At 50.1% G+C, this 24,593-nt stretch overlaps 8 protein-coding genes across 8 annotated transcripts; 2 read left to right on the forward strand and 6 right to left on the reverse strand.

Moving 5' to 3' along the window:
- Positions 1-1,821: 1,821 nt before the first annotated feature.
- VTN00DRAFT_7163 (uncharacterized protein) lies at positions 1,822-4,004 on the reverse strand (the record flags this gene model as incomplete). Its single annotated transcript, XM_069433880.1, has 3 exons — positions 1,822-3,565; positions 3,628-3,740; positions 3,822-4,004. The coding sequence occupies 3 exons, from the start codon at positions 4,002-4,004 to the stop codon at positions 1,822-1,824; spliced, it is 2,040 nt and encodes a 679-aa protein (XP_069287217.1).
- An 884-nt stretch (positions 4,005-4,888) lies between these two features.
- Positions 4,889-6,732, reverse strand: VTN00DRAFT_7164 (uncharacterized protein; the record flags this gene model as incomplete). The annotated part of the gene is made up of 3 exons (XM_069433881.1): positions 4,889-5,440; positions 5,527-5,874; positions 5,944-6,732. 3 exons carry the CDS (start codon positions 6,730-6,732, stop codon positions 4,889-4,891), a joined length of 1,689 nt encoding a protein of 562 aa, XP_069287218.1.
- Positions 6,733-7,611: 879 nt separating this feature from the next.
- On the reverse strand, positions 7,612-7,905 carry VTN00DRAFT_7165 (uncharacterized protein; the record flags this gene model as incomplete). The annotated part of the gene is made up of 1 exon (XM_069433882.1): positions 7,612-7,905. One exon carries the CDS (start codon positions 7,903-7,905, stop codon positions 7,612-7,614), a length of 294 nt encoding a protein of 97 aa, XP_069287219.1.
- Positions 7,906-8,350: 445 nt separating this feature from the next.
- On the reverse strand, positions 8,351-10,599 carry VTN00DRAFT_7166 (uncharacterized protein; the record flags this gene model as incomplete). The annotated part of the gene is made up of 3 exons (XM_069433883.1): positions 8,351-8,876; positions 8,930-10,346; positions 10,404-10,599. 3 exons carry the CDS (start codon positions 10,597-10,599, stop codon positions 8,351-8,353), a joined length of 2,139 nt encoding a protein of 712 aa, XP_069287220.1.
- A 432-nt stretch (positions 10,600-11,031) lies between these two features.
- On the reverse strand, positions 11,032-11,406 carry VTN00DRAFT_7167 (uncharacterized protein; the record flags this gene model as incomplete). Its single annotated transcript, XM_069433884.1, has 2 exons — positions 11,032-11,310; positions 11,374-11,406. The coding sequence occupies 2 exons, from the start codon at positions 11,404-11,406 to the stop codon at positions 11,032-11,034; spliced, it is 312 nt and encodes a 103-aa protein (XP_069287221.1).
- A 2,312-nt stretch (positions 11,407-13,718) lies between these two features.
- Positions 13,719-19,728, forward strand: VTN00DRAFT_7168 (uncharacterized protein; the record flags this gene model as incomplete). Its single annotated transcript, XM_069433885.1, has 7 exons — positions 13,719-13,941; positions 14,549-15,245; positions 17,184-17,473; positions 17,541-17,962; positions 18,017-18,382; positions 18,444-18,917; positions 18,976-19,728. The coding sequence occupies 7 exons, from the start codon at positions 13,719-13,721 to the stop codon at positions 19,726-19,728; spliced, it is 3,225 nt and encodes a 1,074-aa protein (XP_069287222.1).
- Positions 19,729-20,687: 959 nt separating this feature from the next.
- Positions 20,688-23,171, forward strand: VTN00DRAFT_7169 (uncharacterized protein; the record flags this gene model as incomplete). The annotated part of the gene is made up of 2 exons (XM_069433886.1): positions 20,688-20,727; positions 20,788-23,171. 2 exons carry the CDS (start codon positions 20,688-20,690, stop codon positions 23,169-23,171), a joined length of 2,424 nt encoding a protein of 807 aa, XP_069287223.1.
- A 577-nt stretch (positions 23,172-23,748) lies between these two features.
- VTN00DRAFT_7170 (uncharacterized protein) lies at positions 23,749-24,494 on the reverse strand (the record flags this gene model as incomplete). Its single annotated transcript, XM_069433888.1, has 2 exons — positions 23,749-23,816; positions 23,894-24,494. The coding sequence occupies 2 exons, from the start codon at positions 24,492-24,494 to the stop codon at positions 23,749-23,751; spliced, it is 669 nt and encodes a 222-aa protein (XP_069287224.1).
- Positions 24,495-24,593: the final 99 nt, after the last annotated feature.

A 24,593-nucleotide genomic window follows, 5' to 3' on the forward strand; every position in this document is an offset into this window, starting at 1 on the left:
TCCATCGAACGGTCACCATGGTCGCCCGAGACAGGAACTTGTGGAATGAGTGGCGTTCCACAGTCCAGGGTATTGGGCCCGGAGCTCGGGATTGCTCGTGTCCGAGGTGTGAAGTATCTCCTGCCTGATCCCGAGCTTCCTGGTTCTAGTCTGGAGAACAAGACCCCGTGCTCGCAAAGTCGTAAAGAAGACTCGTTTCTCATAGGGTTGTCTTTCCGATAGGAAGACTTTCCTTGAGACACTGAGGTTGTAGGCCAAACTGAGAGGCATGATTGGTAGTCTGTAGTCTGTATTTCCAGAGCTCTCTCCATACTTGTCTTTAATCGACACAACTGTATCCTCCTTGGAGGCAGTGGCAGGCACATGGTCAGGCTTCTCATATGGGCCTGCAGATTGACAATGAATGTTAAGGGGTGCTGGCCGCGGACGTACCCAGGAATGAGGGGAGAACGGTTCTTCCCTCTGTGGATAATGCAAGTCACTTAGATAAGTTGCGCTGTCCTGTTTGATATTATCATCCCATCGTCGAGCATGCTTTGCCTTTCCTTTATTGGCGGAGCAAAGACTGGTCGTCGCGAGAGTCGGATGCAAGTTATCTGTTGAAGTTGAAGCCATTTTCTATCCACTTCAGCTCTACTATCAACGATATCAGGCATGTAACCATTTTGCAATCCCCCTTTCTAGACAAATCGTTCTTTTGTCGTTCACGGGCTAAACGTTTTCGATTCCGTCTGTACAACAACAAGCCAAGTACGACTGTGCAAAAGAGAAATCCGATAATGATACTGAGAACCAAGATAGTGGTTGGTGGTTTAGATGCCCCGGGACGCCATGTTGGATCGAGGGTGCTCTATAGGGGGGAAGAGGGACAACCATGGCGAGATCTGAAGGAAGGATAAATCTAGGCTCTACTGCTGGGCTTGAAGATGGAAGTGCCAGCATCTTGGGCACATAAATTCTGGCCAGTGAAATAGGAAAAGAAGATGTTGTCCCTGTCAGCATTGATTGCGTGGTTGTAGTCATGAAAGTTGATGAAGATAAAGTAGACGAGCTTTTTGCACGTAACTATCGACGGAATTACTGTATCCACAAGCTGGATGGATGACTCCGAGGTTGTACTTATACTCCTTGTCGTTTACGTCACTACCAGCGATAGTGAAAGTGGCGATGGAGACATTGTAGCTCCGACGTCAGTCGGAAGGGTAGGGTATAGAAGTCTGAGAAGAGAGCATCCAGATCCTGTGCAACCTCTGCCATCTCATTGGAAACTGTTAGCTAAGCGAGATGATAGTTGTCGAGGAAATGGAAACCTACTGCCTTGGAGATTCACTTAAAGGGAATATCGAAGAAAGTGTCAATCAACTAGCAAACAGCTGCCGTGAGGGGAAAAGGGAGAAAGTACGTTGTCAATATATTTTTAACATAAGACATGTCTGCGACTTGAGATTTCGACTCAAAAGGCTTATCATGGTATCTTCTGAGTGAAGTAGCTTCAACATAGATAGTAGAGCAAAGGAAATCAGAAGATCTGTTCGTATCTAACCTTTCAACTCACGCCACATTCAAAAATAGGTAGCTTCTCTCGGTACTCACCTTAATTAGCAGGTCTTCTTATTCGAACATGTAATATTCTGTAATTCATGTGCCTGTAACGTGTACATCCTCTGTCCTGGGACACAATACCTGTGAACCGGTTCTTTCCATTTCAGCCATAAATAGAAAGACCGTCAAGGAAGGGACAATCGCCATCCCATCTTGCATATATATATTTGAAGAGCGTACCTTCGAACAAAATATTCAATGCCGGCAAAGAAAGCCAGATCACTCCCCATTTGTGGAAGGCTTTTTGGAATTACTAGACTCCTCTTTAGACTCCTCCTCCTGCTGCCGTGCCCGATATTCCTCGCTCAGCCTCTTTAACTCCTTCTCCAAGGTCTCAGCCAGAGCTTCCAGAAGCCACTCTGCTTCGTCTTTATCTCCCATCAGCGGACTCGTGTGATCAATCCAACTCCACCTGGCCTTCTTTTCGCGTTCATCACTTTCCTGAACTCCTCGTGCGGCCCTTTCTTCCTCTGACAAGCCATCCTTGTCCTCGGGCGGGTTTCCATGGTAAGTAATGACGGATTCATCTTCGCCAATAAGTCGCAGATAATATTCCCATTCATCATATCCGAACTCCTTCGGCTGACCGCTTTTCACATACCTGAACATCTTCCGAAGCTCATGTACGAGGAGATACTGATAATGGTGAATATTCTCGGCAGCAATATCGCCCCGTTTCCGCGCGATTTCCTCCTCCCTAAGCTCCTCCGCTTCCATAACCCCTCCCACGCGTTCCATGGCCTGGCTCTCATCTTGATCATTACCTTGATCCTCTCGAGAGGGGTCTTTCTCACCATTCTCCTCCAGGGCAATTTCTTTCTCTCCTTTGCGGAATATATCCTTGAGCCTTTCTGTAACGGATTTCTCCCCGGGAAGAATTGTGACCTCCCCGAGATAGATCGTCAGGTTGCGGATCGATCTGACGATGGTATCGCCCACATTGGAGATAACCATGGTCACTGTCGGGACAGCGAGGAGAGTCCAGAAGACGAAGAATGGTTTGGCCCAGTTGCTTACCGGATATACATCACCGTATCCGATGGTAAAAAGAGACGTATATGAGAAATATAACGCTTCGAAATAGGTCCATCCCCGATTCTTCTCAGACCGCCAAAACGCAACCGCACCGAGAAGCCACAGCATCAGCCATGCACTCAATGAGATAAGTAGCGAAAGCCACCTGTGCTCTGCGGCGGCAATCTTGCGCACTTTTCGCATCGCCATGAATTCCTGTTTCCGCCTATCACTCTCGCTCATATCGCGGCATTCATCGCCCTTTTCGATTAGATGTAATGAACATCTATTGCGATCGAAGATTCTTTTGACCAGAGCTCTGCGGGTCTTCTCGGTTAGGCGATCAGTCAATTTCTTCTTCCCTTTTTGAACCATAAGCGATCTAATTGACCCGATAACCAGACCGATATTAATGATACCTCCCACCGCATACGGAAACAGCAGTCCTCTACCCAAGTGCGTTTTGGGCGAGAATTCGCCGATTCCAATTGTGAAAAGTGTAAAGTCTGCCCAGTATAACGCATCGAGGTATCTCCACTTCTCAACATGTGCATATACTGCTGCGCCACCCAGTAGATACACCATAAAGATGATAGTCTGAAGCATGAGAGTCCTCTGGCTTGGGGTGAGTTTAAACTCCTTGCTGTAATGGCCTTTATATGCTCCGTACATGGTGACGATCAACATTGATGCAATGAAGAAGTAGATTGCAGCCGCTATTGCGCCATAATAATATGCCTGGGTGAGAGCGCGATTTGCATTGACGGGCAACTTCATGTGAGCTGAGATGACTGCAAGCAGACAGATCAACAAGACGGACGATATATACCACCCTATGATAGTGATCGGCTGTGCCACAGCAAATGAAATTCTCCGAGCCATGTTCATAAGAAGTGAGAGGTTTGATATTATAGCAGCGGCTAGAGAGACGGCGTTGATGGCGATGACCCTGTCAGGTAGAGTAAGCTTTTATGCCTCGTCTATGATGGAAAAATCTGCATAGGTACCAACCAATCTGGATCATCTATATCTATCCTATGGTTCTGACCTGGGGGGATTTCGAATCTCCAGTGCTGACTGAGCGAGCAGATGCTAAAAGCATTTGCCATCGGCCCAAACGATCCCTGGTATGAATACATCAGTATGCCACTTGGATATCAAAAAATTATGTCTCCAATCGTTAGGATCAATACTAAGCAACGTACAGCCAGCAAAGGGATCGCAGAACTGGCAAGCCACCATCTCGCCGGCTGCAGATAGTGCGCCATTTGCTCCATTTGGACGCTTTCCTCATCAGCCAAATGTTCTCGCACAGCAGCTTCGTCTGTCGGCTGATCGAGGATATTCGCCTCTTCAACGATAGGCTGATCAAGGTCCGGGTAATTCATGTTGGGCTGTGGTGAACACGGTGAAATATGGAAACAAGTTTAGTAACGGTATGCTAGATTAGAAGTAATTTTTTGGACAGCGTTGAATATCTTTTCAACCATCTTTTCCACAGCAGGCGTCAGTCAAACTGGGGCAAGTTTGCCATAAGATTGGAAACTTCTCTGTGTGGGGAATGGGACTGTGTTTTTGTCAACGAGAAAATAAGTATCTCGATAATGGAACGGGGCTTTCAATACATCAGTGCTAACAGAATACCAGTTCAGCATGGCAGGAAACAAGTTCTGGAATCGTTCCTTTTCTTAACCTAAGCTGAGCATAATAATCAGACTGTGTAATCGACCATTAGGAGGTACTGGTCCCGCGGTCAAGCATTGTCGACCCTACGCTGGACTGACCCGAAGCCTCTACGTCATTTCTACAGTATCACGTGGCGGTTGTTCTCAACACCGTAATAGCAGCGACACATAGACATCAAAGGAGATTTTCATTACTTATTTGCCTAGCTCTCACTTATTGCTAGGTAATTTCAAAGACGATGATTAGGTCTTCAGTCGATAAAGAATGGTGCGAGATATTTACCTTTTTACTTGCCACATTAAGTACCTGATCAAGCAGAAACAAGAACAGACTTCAATAATGGTTTTGTTGGAATTGACAATGAACACACCATGTACTCAATCAGTAATAATAACGCAAGTAGCCAGGTGGACAGGAAATCCATTGCAGTGTACCAAGTGCTAACCTGCGTTGACGGAACTGCAGAAATCCCAACTTCGAAATCGATCTCCAAACTACAACTAATCTTCCTTGCAAAGAGAGTTAAATCACTGCCCAGTATTCGCAACAGTCACATGAAGACGGAAGATGAATCAATGCAGAGCAGTTATTCCGCAAGAATACTCCGTCCACCATCTGTAGTCACCCTCTGTCGCACCTTGATCGTGACATATCTCGTCCCTAGTTCCTGCACGACTTTGGAGGATGCAAACACAAAGCTTACCGATGAGGACGAGGCTGTATCTTCTTCTGTCTCTTCAGGCTCTCCATCGCTGCCATTCTTCAGTGTAGCAGAAGTTTCGTTCGAGACCTGGGAGACAACATCCAACATCGCAGTTGGGCAGAACAGTAACGCCTCTCCAGTCCCAAGCCTCACGATCTGCTCGAAGAGATCCTTCGAATCATCCGCTGCGCTCTTGCTTCCTTCTTTGCGCTTTCCGAGAAGCGCTCCGGCCAGGTGGTGCTCGAGCGTCTTGTACCACGCGGGCGACGTAAAACGGTGCACGATAGTCACGTTGCACAGATCCAGAAGGCCGGGCGATAAAGTCGGCTCCTGCGTTGCGATGACAACTCGTGTTGCGAGATGCCGTTGCTGCCGGATAAGGGATAGCAGGGTATCGGTAAACCCTGTAGCCTCGGCTGTATTCGTGCTCAGGAACTGACATCTAAGCATTAGTATCAAGAGAAAAGTAACCCCATTGTACTGCAGCAATCGATGATCTGGGAGGTGGTATCGATACTCACCTTGTGCGCCTCGTCGAGGGCAACCAGCCGACCCCCTTCGCTGCGACGCTCCATAAACAGCGAGAGACAGATATTGAACAGCGCGCAAGCATCGGCCTCCTCGACAAATGGACAACTAAGATCAACAACTGTTAGGGTTCCAGGTTTGAACTCCCATATGTCTCCTGGTACTGTGTTTTGTTTGCCCTTCTGGAGGAAAGATTCGAGCAATTGCAAGCGCAAGTTCAGAGGACCCATCTGGCCCTTTATGAATCTTTGATCGTGAAGAAGTTGTTTGAATCTGGCAAAATTGAATCCAGCGGATCCTTGAGCTGCTTGGGCCATCTCACGAAGAATCTTTGTCACGACCTGGGCAGTTTGATCAGTCATTGAGGGCTTCTAAGGATAGTTCTGATATTAGGTAGGAGTATATCTCACCTCCATGTACAGCGGTGTCTCATCCCCTACCGCCATGAGCGTCTTCATCATTGAAATGTTCAGGTCATCCTCTCGGAAATACAAGGGGACGACCTTCGGCTTTGGTCCGTTGGATGATATCCCAGGCATATTGCTGTACAATTTCTTCATCGCGGTGAAGTTGCTTGGAGACACCAAGACGCGGACCGGGATCCCGGCAGAGCAGAGATATGCAGCCTCACAGAGCTGCGTACTAGAAAAGGCTGTGAATTTGTCGTAATGGAATATGATTGCGGCCAAGGGACGTGAAAGTTTTCCGACCATCGACGGTAACAGAAGTGCGTTTTCAAGGAGACAGGAAAGAGTATGACTCTTCCCGCTACCCTGGCTACCGCAGATGAAGGTAGACCAAGGAGTTGTGATGTTGGCGTAGACAAGATTATCTGTGGCTTTCCTCGACTCCTTTTCTGAGCGTGACTCATCTCCAGTATTGGTCTCCAAGCGCAGTCCAATCAATCCATACTGCGGATAGATCGAGCCTGTATCCGTGATGGATAGTTGGATAAACTTCTTCACCCCAGCAGAAAACAGCGGCGCATTCTTGACCTCCTCAAGACGAACCTTATCCGTTCCAGGGAAAGGGGCTTGCGAGGACTCCCCATCTTTTCGTGAGATCAGAGCCAGATGTTGTTTGAGAACATTTGCCGTGGTTGTAGCCATGTTGGTCGAGCCAGGCGCGAAGGACTTTCCAATATTTCCTGCACTTGTGACGTTTGCGAAGGCGGACGAACGCTGCGTAGCGCGCAGCATGGAAAATCAAGGTTGACCTCAGGCTATTATTGCTGCAGCTTTAATTTAAGACGCGATGAATAGAACAGAATCTCGGGAGTCTGAGATGGGGATGGCACGTTAAAAGGGGGGGACTCCAGGAGGGAGAAGGGGTGGATAAACAGAAAAAGGAAATGAAAGGAAAGATGCATAAATCGTTCGATAGCAAGAAAAATGACGCCAAGTGCCATTTTGACAGACATCAGATACAGAATAACGTGCTGGCAGCCTCTCAGCTGCTGCTGGTGACTCCAGAATAATCAAAACAGTACACGATAAAGGCGCAGCTTATCGGCAGGATAATGTATATAAAGGATCCACAACCCCAAGAGGGGACACAAATTACCTGTGACATCTGGACAAAACACAAAGACCAGATACGCCGAAATCTGGTGTTGTGGTCCGATTGTAAGCAAAGGATACTGGAAATGATGACGCGACCCAACGCGCCTTCGCACCTTCTTTGTCAACTGTGAAAGGTGTTTTCAAGCTGACCCAACCCTGTTTATTGCCTTATCTTTTATTGAGACAGTTTGCGCAACCAAGGGCTCAAAACTGGACTTTATTCCATGGTATCCAGAAAGGAAACTGTACTATGTCGCTGCACATTTCTTTTCTCTGCTGGTCGCTGTCTCTTTCCAGATCCGGAATCCTGAAGAACAACCTGGTATATATTGGAAGAGTTTAGAAAAATAAGCGGTGGTCTAATGACCACCTGAAAAGCAAGTTAGCTTTTTCTGGTGGTAACGCCAAAAGTGCCCCGTCATTGAATGCAGATATGTACAGTATCTAAATAGGTACATAATAAACACACGTATTAGATCGGGCACAAATTTTAGAATGAAACATTTCGATCGATCTCTAAGTCCAGCTGCCGTGTGCTGTTTGTTGGGATGACAGTCGCAATACAATGAGATAGATGGGAAAGAGACAGTGGAGGATTAACGAGGACAAATTACTGAAACATAATGATTCTGAAAGCTGAATTCCGGATGCTGTGTGATTGAGGGGTATGGAATTGCAGGAAATCGCACAAGGGCTGACATAAGGAACTGCTGTGGTGAAGATACCCTCATGAGAAACCAGAAAACTTCCCTCACAAAAAAAAGGCTGGACGCGGAATCCAATTCTAGACGAGGATGATGGTTGTTCCATGGAAGTAAAGTTTCCGTACCAGGATAGAAGGACTGTCACCCGCCTTCCTATCTTTCTGGCCAGGCTCAAGGACTCCCTGGAGAAAAAAGATGTGAAATCACAAAATGAGCACCGCAAGACAAGATCGCCTGGATATCGAAACACAGGTAGAAAGAATTAATGACCATGACCAGCAGGTGACGCGCAGAAAAGCCATGAACGGGGACGAATGTACAAAAGATGAATCCTCACCGGAAGATTCAAGAGACTGACAACCCCACAAAGAATATGTGCAAATGGGATCAACCCAGAAAATCGCAACCAGTCATTGTGGAAAATGACCACATTGCAGGAGAACGGAAGACGCCAGAGTTGAACAATCACCTCACAACATCGGATATTCCTCGTTTCAGAGGACAGCCTCCATGATTAAAGAACAATTCTCATGAAAGAATTGGGTAATGGCTCAAGGAACAGGGTATCTTCCATCGCCTCGAAACGTTGGCATCCGTCCACCACGTTCAACAGCACCACCCCGGCCCCTTCCAGCCTGGAGGTCGAAATCAGGATTGTTCCCCAACAGCATGTCTTGTCTCTGCTGCTGTATAATACGACTGGCCGGCATCGGCGGACGCCACATCGGGTTTATCCCCCGTTCCGATATTGAGGTGAAGTGACTCGTTTCGCTCGGTGAACGCGGCCGCCCAGGCTGACCATCGTGGGGATTGCTCAACTTAGCCTCACCAGGAGGGCCCGGTATAAGTGCAGCTGGCACTGAGATGTCACTTGGAGCAGGCGGTGGGCTCTCTAGAAATCTCGGGTCTATATCTTCATAGTAATCCGAAGCAGGACGGGTGGGTGGCGGCAAATGGGTCAGATTCCGCTCCTCCGCGATTGGGGATACTGGTGAAACAGGTGACTGCTCGTTAAGGGGAGCAGGTGAGGTCTGGTCACGGGCCCCAGTCCAACCCGCGCGCGGTGGTACATAGGATCTAGTACAGTGATTAGCAGGGAGACTCGCATAACACAAAGATGGAATTCTTACAATTGGTCGCTATAGACGCTTGTAGGGCTCTGAACCTCGTCTTGAGTGGGTGGGGCGAGAAGGGTTTGTTGTTGTGAGCTTGTCGTTCCCTGAGCGTTGGAATCGCCTCTGGCACGGTTATCCATCTGGTCCGGGCTGGGACTGCTCGCTTGAGGGGTCATTTCAATGGCTTGGCCAACTGGGGCACCGGAATTTGGTGGCATGTCCATCCCAATCGCGCCAGGCGAGGGACGCCGTGGTGGTCCGTCGCCCGGCGGACCACGAGATTGGTAACCGTAGTCACCTCCCGCTAGGTCATCGAGTTCATATCTAGGCGCGTTTGGAGGGAGTTGCGGCCTTGGTCCGGGTCCGTATGGATCGTAAGCTCTGGGAGCGCCACCTCGCCCTCTAGGGTAGCCTGGCGGCGGTCCACGTTGACCTCTCCCCATCATCATTCCAGGACCAGGAGGCCCGCCACGCATAGGTCCCATTGGCCCGCCTCTGGCATTTGGAGGACCTCTTGGAGGACCATACGGGCCTGGGCCATATGGCCCTCCTCTCCCATAACCGCCTCTCATGGGATAGCCCCCTCTTCCACGAGGACCAAACCCTTGCGGCCCTCCTCTTCGAGGGCCCATGCTGCCGTCAGAATATTGGTTCCGCAACCTTGGATCTGAGGGTTCAGGTCGCATGCCCTGACCTGGTCCGTAAGAGCCAAACGGAAGCGGATTGCCAAAGTCATCCCGTGGCACGTTGTAGGGCTGGTCGTCTCCACGTCCGGGGGGTCCGTATCGATTGTCTTGATCATCTGGTCTCCGAGGACCGTTCAGCATGTTAGGTGTTCCTGAGTTCAGAGGAACGCGATCATCGTCGGGGGATCCATTAGACGTTTCAAAAGTTGCAAACGCGGGAGTAGTTTCTGAGGTTGGAGCACGGGTAACGAAAGGCGTCTTCAGCTCTGAGCCTAATGGCGGAGGTGACTCCGCCTTGGCGAAAGCAGCAGCCGCTGCAGCATTCTGGCGATTGTAGAAATTCTCCCCGTTCATCTCGGCATTCTCCGCGATGCGTCTCTTCCTGGCCTTGCGACTCACTAGCGTACGCCGCATAGCGCAGGTAACCACGCCGCAGGTGACCAACAGAATAGTGGCTGCCAACACAATCCATCCTCCCCATTGCATATGCGGAACGAAGAGAAGAATGTCGACAAGGAAGGCGAGCAGCGAAACAAGGAGTGTCGGAAGGAGGAGAATCAAAAGACCAAGAAGGTAGCGAGGCGAATGGGACGGAGCATGGAAATGGGCCGCGGCGGCTAAGCACAGGCAGATCAGAGTAAGAAATGCTGCGACAGGGTGGACAATTAGAATTGAGGAGAGCGACGAGCGGGCGCTGGAAGGGAGGTTGAAGTCCCCGTCGCCTTCACTGCTTCCGAATAGACCATCTAAGCGCCATGGGAATCAGTAGGGTCGGACATGAACGCAAGGGAGGCAATGTGAACCTGTGCTGTATCCTACACGAACTCTACTGCACTCATTGCCTTTGCAGTATCCAAAAACGCCAAGGTCGACATTCTCGAACGTCCCTAGAGGAATACTCTTTATTATGGGAGTAGAAAGCACCGAGAGGAGCAGGAGCACGAAGGCCGCGAAGAGAAGAATCGTGAGCGGCGTCGCGGGCTTCAGAAGCATCGCCATGTCGGAGCAGGCTCAGCGAGCGCGCGAGGCTCGACGGAACAAAGAGACCTATTCAACGAGATGAGAACGGACAGCGACGTGCGCGGTCGAGGAAGACGCAGCTGGGCGGATCATGGGGATGGAGGCACCGGACGTAATCTCGCGCGGTAGAGTCGCTGATACCAATGGATGACGTGCGAACCAGACCCGTGGAGAGAGGGGTAGTAAAGGCGTCGTGAACAGGATCTCTCTGGCTCTGCCGGAGATGCAGGAATGGAGATGTACAGAACAGAAGGGAGCCAGAGAGGGATGCGGTTGAGACGAGAGATCGAGGGGGGCTGAGGCGGAGGATGCGACAGTTGAGGAGTCGCAATGTGGAGACGAACCAGAATTGCGAGTCTTGGGGCACGACTATAAGGGACGGAGCAGAGAACGGCGCGCTCCAGGGTCTTCCTAGAGGATAAACGCCGCTGTTCGCTCTTCGACCGAACTCCTTTGCAGTAGGCGCTCTTGTGCTTGTCCTTGCGTCCTATCCTGCTGCAGATGCACGACAGAAGCTGCAGTCTCCAGAGTGGCTGAGTTGCTGCTCAGTCGTCCATGTGAAGCGCCTAATAATAACCAACCGTTGGACCCCACCAGCTCTGCTCCCCCAGTCTCGTGGATGATGGACGACTCCGTAAGGAGATCCACCTGTCGCCTTTTGCAAGATCGCGGATGCTGTGGGATGGAACGCTATCGGGAAGACACTATGTAACTATGTGAATCCGCTCCGATGCAAGTTGGCAGCTTTTCTACCTTCATACTCGGTACTCCTGCGTATAGTTTCATTATCCCCAGAGCAGCTTTTCGTTGAAACTGGCTCCGACGATCCACACTGTCTCCCTGTCGATCATCATCCGTATCACCGGCCCCGTCTCGACGTCCTATCCGCCGCCCAGAGAAGTCACCTTGACACGACGCTGTGTTAGTCTCAACCTGGCAGCTATTTGGCCAGTCACTACGCAATACCGTCAATTCCAATCGTGATTGACATGGATGTAATTCGCTTACGAATTACGTTTCAAGCTGCCGGCTTCCTGAAGTCCTACAAGTTGAATGGACACCCTGGACAATGTTCAGCAGCTAGCCTGAACTTCAATATGCCTACATAATTGATGGAGTATTTCCCACCCGTTTTGCGTTAGCGGTGTTTCCTGCAGTACTTATCAGGCCCCAGTCTCCTTCCCGTTTCGTTCATTATTTGTTCCAAGATGCCCTGGCGACTATCGCCACTGAGCAAAGATAATCTGACGGGCTTTCCAGAACTGGACTATGAAAACCTCTCGAATTGCTCCATGCGACTACATACGGAGTACTTCGTCCAGCCATGCTGAAATATAGCTCAAGAGCCAGGCTTTCCTTCCTCTTATACATATAGCAGGTCTACGGCGCACGGGTTACACAGCCTGTGCGATGCCAACATCTTTGTCGGAACACAGCCTCGCTACCGCCGACCGCTCTTGGCCTGACCAAGGCTGTGATGCCTTAGAACGGCGCAACGAATGGGCATGACGAATTCACAAAGCAGAAATTTTTTAACTCTCTTCCCAAGAAGAGCATACTTGACTTACTAGTACCTTGGCTAACCTACCGACAGACAGGATCCCAGTACAAACTTAACCATTGCCACTGACGGAGTACGTAAGTCACTGTGGCTTCCACCTACTGCAGGACCGATGGGAATCGCATGATAGATACTCCGTAATAGTATGCAGAGAGCGCTCTCTTGCTTCTAGAATTTACATAATATGCGTACCTCGCAATTCTACGCTAAAACAATCCCACCTAGAAGACTTCTTACAATATTCCAAGGTTCCTACACCTACTTCTCTAAGCATGGTCTTGCTGCCCTAAGGATTCCGTGTATAACTCGAGGTAAACGGTATATCTATTATTACCCGCGACCTTTTACGGGCTCATTTGGCGGTTCGACGACGAGGCCGGAATGGTCATGAGAACAACAATTCTCCTTCGGCGCGCCTTCGAAGCTGAAGGACACAAGATTCCCGTTAAACGCGTTCTCCAATAAAATGTTAGCAGAGCTGTTTTGTAAATGAGAAATTTCTGATATAAAATGTTTGCAACTAAGAATGGAATCGTTGCAGATTCTGAGGGGAAGACTTGTTATTTATATTTTTCCCAATGTGCCTTCTATATACGTATATATATAATATGACATATAAAGATGTTGGAAGTGACTAGTTTCCGATCGAGTAAAAACTAGCTATAGAGAGAGAGGGTGGACAAACAACGGATGTCAGCTTTAATGCTAGTAATAATTTTGGTGGAAATAAACTATCTATGTGCTGACACACTCGGTTTGATCAGTCGACTCTGTAAACAGTGTTAATTTCCGCTGCATACGCCTCCCTAATTCCACTTGGTGCCCCCTGATACTGAGTACCTGGTTTCGGTAAAGTCATTGCATTGTCGCCTGGTTAGAAATGTTAGCAAGATGAATCATGTCCAGCAACTAACTAGCTATTCAGTTGGTGCCACGTCAGAACGAAATCGCCCTCATACAAGGAATATGCCCTCCTGTGATTTCAATTTAGATCTATGATGTAGCATCAGTAATCAGCTGGCGAGATAGAGAGGGTCGCAGCCTCAACTGCAGATCTTAACCCCCCGCCTCCCGAATCCTTCTGTCCTTTCTAAATCGGTTTTATACGTTAAAAAGGTACAGTTCATGTTTGCTCTGAAGATATTACCACGTTGAGTTCACGATTTTGAGGATCTTCGGTCGCCAGAAACCAAGAAAAATAAAATTCACATTGTGGCGCAGCCATCGTGGAAGCATTTGCAGCACTCAGCATCGTTGCAAATGTATTCCAGGTGGTCTATTTTTTTTTTCCTGTGAACTTTCTCTCGAAATTTAATGAAATTCAAAATGCAGGAACGACTACGTATCATACGGACATTGAGACTGTGGCGAAGGACCTTCAGACACTGATCAAGAAATTGGAAAAATCCATGACGAGCTTAACCTCAGGCGCACGGCGTTCAGAGGATGAGTTGGTAGGAGAAGCCTCGTTTCCATGAGTTCTTCAACTATAGTAGTACGTTGTGGCCAGGATCTGGAAAATCTGTCAAAGGTAAGCATGAAGATTTCCGACGAGTTGCTGGGCCAATTGTCCAGGTTGAAGCCCTCAGGGGAGGGCGGAAGATGGAAAATTCCCATCCAGGCTCTCCACGCTGTTCTGAACAAGACGAAGATCGACGAGACCATAGATAGACTAGAGAGAATCCGCAACGAGCAGCACTTCCGAGTTGTGGTGTCCCACAAGATGGACATGAACGCGGTTGCCCTCCAGAACGATTGCCGTCTGACAGCGTTAGATAGAGCAACGAGGGAAATTATACAAGCAATCCTAACTCATAACGCAAACTCGAGAACAGATCTGCAAATCCAAACGAAAAGGGTTGATCAGAAACTGGATAGTAACGATGCTCTGGCGGCACGAAGGCATCGAGAGATTTTGAACGCTGTCGGAGGCCTGCCATCACTCCTGAAGCAACTACCCAGTATTCAGTTCCAGAAGCCCATAGTCGAAGCAGACAGTGAAAGCATCACGAAGCTTCTTTGGTTTAGGCGTATTGATGATCGCTGTGAGGACATCACGCTAGAGCACCAGAGAACTTTTGAATGGATATACACTGAAAGTCCCCACAACACTTTTATAGACTGGACATATGCTCAACCAGGTTCCACCAATCTATAGAGTTCAGCTTTCACAACTCTTCCAAACCGTTCGAGCCTCTAGAGAAATGGACACGTCACGCACGGTATTGCAGCTTTCCAACCTTACCGCTATGGGGCTCTCACTTGCACAAGAGGATACAGCGTTTGTGTTGAACGCAGGCCTCTCAGAAAATGAAGCCAAGGCCAGGGCTCAGGAGACAAAGGCTCGTCTAAAGAGCTGCTGTGCAGGCTTGCTTGAACTCCGGCATCGGCCCAGGGACAGCGAGAGTGACGAAGAACCAGAAGAAGATATCGAGGGACACTTGGAAAAGCCAGTAGAACGGATTAGCAGTGGACAATGGACTGTGCATGGCAACCCTGAAATTCTATACCTACACCGAAGTATCGCGGATTTCTTGGAAAAGCCCGACGTATGGATGGACATAGAAAAAGGAACCATGCGCACTGAATTTGATGCCTATTCGGCTCTCCTCCGGTCATGTGTGGTTCGGATGAAAACGAGTGCGCGCGTCTCTTGTTACGTCCGTGAGATGGTTGATGTAACTCTGAAAGTGGAGCAGTTTACTGGACGCGCAGCAGAGGAAGAGCTGTTGCATACAGCAGACAGTGTTCTGGACATTTCTTTGAAAGAAAAGGAGAGAAGAATTATGAGCCACTACGAAGACACTCTCATAGAGAGCGTATATCAGGAAGCTGCCGTGGAGTGGATCCCGAGCGCCGGACAGGTTCCTGCTCCACGTAATACATTTCTCGCATTCGCTCTCAATGTTGGATTCACCATGTACGTGAAGGAGCAATTCTGGAAGCATGGATCTGCATTGATCTGGCCACGAGGACTGCCACTGCTTGGCTATGCCTGCGTGAATTCAGTGGTCCTTAGCGTGATGAAGCCACTTGACCAGGAAATAATCGAGATCTTGTTGGGGCATGTGTCGATCCCAATGAGAAATTTAATGGAAGGAGCTCTTTGGAGACTTTGCTATGCGATCTTTATTGCAGCACTCTAGGCGTTGATAAGGCATTGCCAATCATTAAGCTGATAGTTTGGAAGGGCGCAGACGTTAACAGTCTGCACTCTCCATCCTACAGGAAGTTTCCGAAAGGAGAGACATAGACCCGATACAAAAAGAACAGGCTGACGAGTTAGTCACAATGTTGAAGAAGCGTGGGGCCGAAGAGTTCCCAGGACAGATACGCAACCCCCAGAGTCAACAATCGATAAGCACATTAACAAATGGAATCCTTTCGTCGGGAACGCGATGAGAAAAGCAGACTGGGAATCCCTAAACTTGTTAAAAGAAAGGAAATTCTTTTGTCTGAAGCTACGTAATTTCCTGGGTTGAGTTCCCAGGCGTAAAAATGCAGTGGTAAACACTGAAGGTGAGCTGGGCCTCTAAAATACATTTCTATTGAGGGTTGTCTGTCGAAAGTATTAAGTGCTAGGACTATATCCATAAAAATCATTCAGAATAATTTAGTAACTATACTATAATTGGTTTCAAGCACATCATTTTATATTCTTGGATCTTACTATTATGTAGCCTTGTAACTATAGTCATCTATTTCGACTACGAATAGCATAACTCATTTGCCGGCTTTAGTCTATGTGTCGCTCCGCAACAAGCTCTCCAAATCACCATATTTGAAACACGTGGCATTGATATTTTGATCTTTTATCGTTTTCATTTCCCATTAATGGAGAGAAGATCCGTGCCTTTCCCTACATTCGTGCTTTCTGATCTCATTCTCCCTCAATTCCCTCACAAGGCCCCAATTGTCCTGTCTCTGATGGCCCACCTGCTCTCACCCCTGCACATCATTACTACCTATCTGCATAAGCTTGTCGGACTCATACGACACGAAAATGGAGAGGGAGAGGGAACGTACGAATCGCTATCAACTTATTCCCCGAAGCTCCGACACTCAGTGGGTCCTGGTTGGTTCTGGGCCCTATGGGGCCTCTTACCCCAGATCATCTCGCTGCACGTTCCAGTGCTACTCTTGAGTTCTTTATTCGTCCTCTGTCACCGATTCTTTACCACGTTCAGCCAGGGGCGGAGCACTCTGTACATGTACCCGACCAGCAAGGGCAACTGGTGTTTCTCCAGTTCCTATCGGCCCGGCCAGATCCTCGCCAACCATCATCCATCAATAAGGCACGGTCTGCGCAGAAAAGGCCTGGTCCGAACGATCCTTCTATTATAACTGGAATTTGCTTAACAGATAACTACCTAGCTAGGACATAAATTGCACCTTGGCTGTATTTCATAATCCCATGATGGAGGCCGACACGTGGTGGACAACTTGCCCATCGGGGGTATCCCAGGGTTACGACTTAGTGTTACAGGAAGGGTCACTCTACTAGTCCTCCCAAGTCTTTCCATCTAACTGGATCGATCATGTACTCCGAACAGGATATCAGCTAGTCCTCCGAGCGATGTCACTGACTTTGAAATAATGACAAGGGAGAGCGGGGTCTTGTTTGATCCAGGAGTCTGCAAGTTAGCTTTTTATAAATCGCTTTTTTCCCTGCGGGAGTGCCGTATGTATCGCACATAATACCCTTTATCTAAATATCTATATACTAATAATCATGACAAAACTTCAGTTGTGTCTGATCCTTCTCTCCGGGTGCAGCTGGAGGCTTGCAACGGCGCTTCCGAACGGTCTAGGTCTAGGCCTAGATCTAAGCGATGGTGAAGCCGTTAACGTCTTACCTGCTCGAGATTCCGTCAGATACTCTCCATTAGACTATGTCCCTCGTCCGTCGTGAGTTTCTTCTTCATCATCCGAATATCTTGGCTTTCTCCGGAAAAGCTTAGAAGTATATGCACTTACCAAGGACTTAAATCTTCATCCGCAGTGGAATCCCGTACACCATCCAAAACCAATCTGCCCAGCCATGGGTCCATCTAGATGCGCCCAAGACTCCCATCCTTGATGATGTTCTTTCTAGGAAAGCCACCTGTTCCGGCCTGACGCCTGGGTCGTCCCAGTTCTGGTACGAAGCTATCGCCCACAATGGCCAGTCGTCGTTCATGGATGGGTCGTATAAGGGCAACTACAAGGTCTTCAGGAACGTGGTCACAGATTTCGGGGCGGATAACACGGGGTCCAGGGATGCATCTGGTGCTATTCAGAATGCGATTACTGGTACATACAGCACATCACATGGTAGATATATAGATTTACCAGTGCGCTATGCTAACGGGATATCAAGCCGGAGCATCCAACGGCCCTGACCGAAGTTCCAATTCCATGGGCACAACCGGCCAGCCCGCTGTCGTGTACTTGCCAGCGGGAACATACCTAATGGAAGGTAGCATCCAGCTGTACGTCGGGACAGTGTTTGTGGGCGATCCGCTCAACCCTCCCGTATTGAAGGCGAGCGCGAACTTCCCCAACGACCATATCATCTACGGCAAGGACCCGAACCATGGCGGGACGATCAACTTCTATATTGCCTTTAAGAACATCGTTATTGATTCTACAGCTATCGATCCGTCCAAAAGCATCACGCTCCTGGACTGGACTGTCAGTCAAGCGACACAGCTTACGAACGTGGTGTTTCGGATGCCGAATTATTCGACCGGGCACACGGGGCTAAGTACGCAATATGACTACAATAGTAATATTATTCTTGTGAGATGAAAAGATTGCATGTATGTTGATCAAAATGCTAAAACCGAATTATAGAACGATCTCACCTTCTACGGCGGCGTCGTTGGCATGAGGTTGAGTGGCCAACAATGGGTCTTTAAAGGCCTGACCTTTATAGGGGCCACGACAGGAGTGGTTACCGGCGGAACTGATATTGTATTCGTGGGCTGCCACTTCGAAAATGCCGCTACTGGAATTGATGCCAGTGGGACATCCGGTTCGTTGACCGTGATAGATTCAAGCGGCGCCAGCATCGGCACTTTGATCAGTTCCTACGATTCCGGAAATGCAGGGAATTCGATCATCCTTGAGAACATCCAGAATAGCGGGAATACTGTAACCCTAAATGGGAACGCTGTGCTTAGTGGGAACGTAGCAGACACTTGGGTGCATGGGAATCTGGTAAGTGACAATGCTGCTTGGGCCGTTGGAATTAGACCTATATGGCTCACACATCCTCCAGTATACTTCCGGAAATCCCAATAAGCAATATGCATCTGGACAGACCGTGACCACTCCGCGATCGTCGGCACTGCTTTCCAATGGGAAGTATTTCACAATGGCCCCTCCAACTTACCAGGAATATGCTGTCGACCACGTTATAAACATCAAGTCGGTCGCGGGCTACCCAGTCTATGGCGATGGGGCGACAGACGATACGGCAAATATCAATGCGATCCTGAGCCAGTACGCTGGATGCAAGATCATCTACTTCCCCGCAGGAACTTATATCGTGACCAACACGATTTTCATCCCCGAAGGCTCGCGCATCTTTGGTGATGCGTACGCATCTGCCATAAGTGCCGTCGGCGGTAACTTTTATAACCCGAACGCGCCAACCACTATGGTCCAGGTTGGCAACGCGGGAGATGTCGGAGTGGCTCAGATCAGCGATATGTTGTTCACTGTAGCCGATGTCTTGCAAGGCTGTAAACTGGTCAGTTAGCAAAAGGCTAAGTAGAAATTTATAGAGTCCTCTGCTAACGCATCTCCAGGTTGAAGTCAACATCGCCGGCTCCTCACCCGGCTCCGTCGGTCTCTGGAACTCCCATTTCCGCATCGGCGGCGCCGCAGGCAGCAAAGTCCAAACCAACTGCGGCGGCAGCCCAGACCAGTGCAAAGCTGCATGGGGCCTGCTCCATCTCACCAGCACATCTTCCGTCTATATCGAAAACATGTGGGGCTGGACCGCGGACCACGACCTGGACGGCGGGCGCGGACAGACGATTGCCACGGGGCGTGGACTCCTGGTCGAGGCGACCAAGGGCACCTGGCTCATCGGCACAGGGTTTGAGCACCATACATTGTATCAGTACAATTTCGAGTACGCGTCGAACGTCTTCACCGCACTGCAGCAGAGTGAAACTCCGTACTGGCAGGGTCCCGGGAACGATCTCGCTCCCGTTCCGTGGGCGGATAACCTCATAGCCAGCGACCCTAACTTCTCGAACTGCGGGGGAGACGATGCGCTGTGCCGGATGGCGTTCTTCGAGCGCATCCGGGGATCGTCGAACCTTTTCCTCTACGGCGGGTGTGTCTGGACGTTCTTCAACAACAACGGCAACTGCAATGGGGATTGTCAGCGGAATGCAATCCGGATCCTCTCGTCCTCGTCACTTTACCTGTATGGCACCAATGTGAAGAGCGTGACGAACATGATGATAAGCACGGATACGGCGATAGCAACGCAGAGCGCCAATGCTGGTGGATGGGGAGGGGTTGTTGCGGCTTATCTGTATAATTCTTAGCGACGAGCTGCGGAAGGATACATGTCCTGGTGGAGAGGTCCGTTAGGGGGATGCTTCAGTTGATTCCTAGCATCGCCCAGAGAGGAACGGGACAAATTCATGCAAGGTTATTGAACCTTAGTCTATTGTCTTACCCATAAACCGTCATTCAGGTCTCTCAAACTTTGGAATAAAAAAGAACCACATGCAGATGTTTGAAGGCCGGAGATGGCTATCTAGGAGGCTACGTAGGGAGGGTCCATTCGAACAATTTTCCAGTTTCAGTAAAGTCCTGTTTAAGAATCATAAAATAGGATGTCGGGGATTTTTTTAGATATGGAGAACCACGCCAGGGATATCAACGGAAGGGAGTTGAAATTTGCCATATCTCTGATGGAGAGCTAGGAAAAAATAAGTAGAAAAAAAAAAAAAACTTAAAAGGCGAGGAAACCACACCGTTAGTTCTATAGACACCTGACACAGGCAGACACCCTATGAAAGATCTCCCACGTCAATCCAGCAGACGTTGGCTTAAGGCTGTCTGATTTTCTCGGGCGACGAAGCGCGGCGGCCCGGGCTCAGTGCCTCGGGATGGCCCGATAAGATGGGGCGGGCTGCTTTTTTTGGTCGCTGCGCTCACGCTTTGCATCATCTCGATGCGCCGGTAAGGAGACTCGATAATTCGGCTTCTCATGCATCTGAAAAAAGACCTTAGTCCCTGAGTCTATCGGTCAATAACGTCTCTAGGCGCGACCCGTCGCCTTGCATGCACCAGTCGGGATGTGCCACGGTCGTGGTGGCTGGGCAGCCAGCCTCCTCTGCCAGCCTCCCCGATATCCGCCTTTCTCTCGCCGCCTTTTCTAGGCCAGCAATTAATATCCTGCGCCTGGGCTACAGGACCAGGAATGTTCGCCATGACTTTGCGGGCGTGATGCCGTTATCCTCCAAATTCCTGTCCTGACCCTCTCTTCGCCACAGTCATGACCTCTTCGGGCGTGCCCAGCCTGAGATCTGTCAACTGTAAGTTGAATCGATGACCGGTCGATCCATGGAACGGACGATTGTTGACAGCTTTCACAGCCAGCAGGCCACAACTGCAACACGCAGAATCCCAACAGTCCGTCTCCGCGTCGGATGACTTTTACTCAGTTGATGATCAACTCGAGACCCGGAGTGACACGAGCGAGGTCACCGTCGTGAGATACCAGACCCGGCACCAGTCCCGTCAAGCCTCTGGAGAATCGTCCGTCAGTCGTTCGCAGCCAGACTTGGAAACTGTGACAGCTCTGCCCCAGATGGCGGTGACCAGGGAAACAAATGATGTGCGCCCGGGAACCGCCAGTACACTACGTGTTGGCGAGAGCCAGGTGACCCCGATCAACACACGCCCGGGTGAACCTCGCCGACAGAGCACGATGGACAGCAATTCAACCACGACTCCTGGGGTCGATGACATGCCATATATCCGGTTTGCCATTGATCAGCTGACGCGGGATGAGGAGGTTACGGGCATTGGTAGACACGGATCCGTTGTGAGCGCCGACTATCCTGTCGAACGCCTCGTTCCGGATGAGTACCCCCGTCCTGCTGAGCCTCCTAGACAGTCGGACCAAGAAAAAGAACGGAGGCCGGGTCTTGCTCGCGAGGATTCTGAAGGCCCAGACGTTTTCATCGCGGTTGACAGTCCGGATGTCCTGCACTATCCACGTCTCAACTATGTCCCAATTGTCCTGCGGCCGTGGGCGCTTGCTCTGGTCATATTATGCTGCCTTCTCATGATTGCTGGGGTTGTCTTTTGCAACGTCTGGTCGAAGAGACAGCAAGGGCTGTGGACTTATGACGGCCTTGGGGGTCCGCGATATTTCGTGTTCCAGTTTCTCCCTCAGCTCCTTGCGATCCTCATCATTGTCTGGATGTTCGTCGTTCAAGCTGCTGTTTATCGCACGGTACCTTTCTCCATGATGGCATCGGAATGCCAGCATGATCGAATTCTGCATGACCTGCCCATTTTGTCGCGGAATTTTGTACTTCCTGACTTTTCGCATTTCAAGCATGGCGAGGCGTTGGTCGGAGTTTCTCTTTTCCTGATATGGCTTACGAACCTCTTCGCTATACCCCTTCAGAGTTGTCTTTTTCAAGCTAAATATTTTATCATTGACAGACAAGGTACATGGCGGTGGACCGCAGTGCAGGCTGTCGGCTGGACGTTGGTGGTAGTCTACGCGCTTTTGACTATCGCATTACTGCTTCTGGTGATTCGTTTCTCTCGAGGTTACACCGGACTGATTTGGGACCCTGTCTCCCTGGCCGATCTGATCCCGCTTATCCAGAGATCGAATGTCCTGCACGACTTTGACCGTTCGGAGACGGCAGATGCCGTGCGCGATGTCGTGACCCCGAGAAGACTCCGGCTGGGTTACTGGCGGATGTCGAACAACGCGGAGATATTCTACGGTATCGGCGAGAAGCACGCGCCTATGCGGAACCCATCCTTGCAGCAACCCGAAAACCCAAGGGAGAAACAGCCACTCCTGACTACAGACTCTCTTGACCTGGAGCAGCAGAGGTCCCTGGTAAACGAGGCGTTCGAGCGGAGTCTCTACTCCCCATTCACCCGATACAGATGGACGGTGTGGTTCCTCCAGGACACCTTCGTCCTGGCGTGGATAGTGACCATTCTGGTTCTCTTCATCGCCTTCGTCGCAGTCAGCTTCGCCCACCGGGGCATCGAACGCGGATTCCTACCTCACCTACCGACCTTACCCTCCGCCAACGGCTTCTCACCCTCCAACTTCCTCTTCAGCTTCATCCCCTCCCTAATCGGAACCGTCCTCTTCCTCCTGTGGCAGCCCATCGACGTCTACTTCCGCGCAGTGCAGCCCTTCGCCGACCTCTCCTCCCCGCAAGGTCGCCGCGCCGAACACAGCATCCTCCTCGCCTACCCATCCCTCCTGCCCCTCCAGACCACCATCCTCGCCCTCTCGGCCCGCCACTACAAACTGGCCTGGATCTCCTTCATGGGCCTCGCCTCCCTCTCGCTCCCCGTCCTCGCCGGCGGTGTCTTCACGGCCCTCTACTACCCCTCCCTCAACGAAGTCCGCATCACCGCCTTCATGCCGGCATTCTACACCCTCCTCGGCTTCTTCGCGCTCTACACCTTCTCCTTCCCGATCGCCATCTGGCCCCGCCGGAAACGATACCTGCCGCACGACATCTCCACCCTCGCGGACCTCATCAGTTTCATGTACCAGAGCCCCCTGCTCGCGGATAAAGTGCTGCGCGAGCCACGGTCCAAGACGGATCTGGCCACGCTGCTGATCGTCTCGCCGCCCGGGGAGCGGGAGAGGCCCGTGTACGGGTTCGGGATCTACAGGGGCCGGGATGGGAAGGAGCATTTGGGAATCGAGAGGTTGAGGAGGCCCGGGAGGGCGGATATGTTGATCACTACGGCGTCGATGAAGTGAATGAAGTGAGATGCACGGCCGTGGTGTACCTACTTTCTTCGGTCCGGTTATAGAGACATCCAGTTCGACGCTGACTGAACAAGGGCGACCTGAGGTACACTATGGGTGTTATCTACGGATCTTTTTTTCCCCCTCTATATTTGATCTGTTCTCATATGCATTTTATTTCCTCCTTCCCCAGCATTGTCAACGGCGTTATGGAAAATCAAATGACCCCCGATGACGTGATTTACGGTGTCGATGAACCTTAATGCGTACATGACCATTTCCCCTAATATTCTTACTTGGCATTTCTCTCCGGGTTAACATAATGTATGCAGCATATTCCTTGGTGGGATCCTTGAATTCCTGATTTGTTATCAAAGATCACTTCTTCTATATTCATGTCATACAAGGCCTCATTTTTGAATTAGTTAGATAATCCTGGGCTCTTTCTACTTTTTTCTTTCAGTCAGCTATATGTGTATGTATGTATGTATGTAAATGATGACGAATCTGGTAATCTGATCATAATCGACAATATTTTTTTCTCTCCGAGGTATCTTTTATCACGTTACACCATAACCATCCCTTGAAATCAGAGCTGATGTCCCCGAATCGTCAAAGCAATGACAGATGCAGTAAGCGAGCCGGTCAGGGATAGCACTATTCATCAAGACAAGTACGTCAGTTTCCGGATGCCTTCAAACGGGTTTTAAGTTTCTTGTGCAAGGGATACTTACAATATGTCCCCTTCAACCCCTCCACGTAACACGCCACCACAGTCTCTCTCACCCGTCCCTGCAAGGTAGAAATGTAACGCGCATCTGACGTCGCCTGTCGAATAATCTCCTCCGCACCCGCAACTCCGCTTAGCCTCCTCTCCAACAGCCTCCTGAACTTGATACCCAGCGCCGCATTACTCGCCGTGATCCCGCCCGTGATGCCAAAGTTTGAGAAGAGAAATAAGCCGCCCGTGGCCATGGCGACATGTGCTGGATCTAGGAGGGCCGTCATGCTGACGAAGACGCAGCCTTGCGCTACACCGGTCCCAAACCCGCCAGGGAGAATGTACAACGATTCCAAGATATAGGTGGATCCATTCCAGCGCAGATAAAGCAGGATGTATGTGACTGAGGCGATTAGACCTGCGGAAACAGTGAGGGATTTGTAGCGGCCCGTCTTTTTAACTATTGCGCCTGCGGTGAGGCCTCCCACCGCGTTGCCCATGACTGCGGGGACGAGATGAGCGCCTGCTCCTGCTGCAGAGTCGCGGGAGGTGACTTGGAAGTAGAGCGGGACGCAGAACATCATGCTCACTTGGGCGAAGATCTGGGAGGACATGACGGCGTAGCTCGTTAAAACGTTCGGTTCGCGAAGGATGCGCAAGGAAAAGATTGGTTCGGGGGCGATGTATGCCTCCACAAGGATGAAGAAGATGAG

This window comes from Thermoascus crustaceus (genome assembly GCF_041956765.1).
Source record: "Thermoascus crustaceus strain CBS 181.67 unplaced genomic scaffold VTN00scaffold_4, whole genome shotgun sequence".
NCBI lineage: Eukaryota > Fungi > Ascomycota > Eurotiomycetes > Eurotiales > Thermoascaceae > Thermoascus > Thermoascus crustaceus.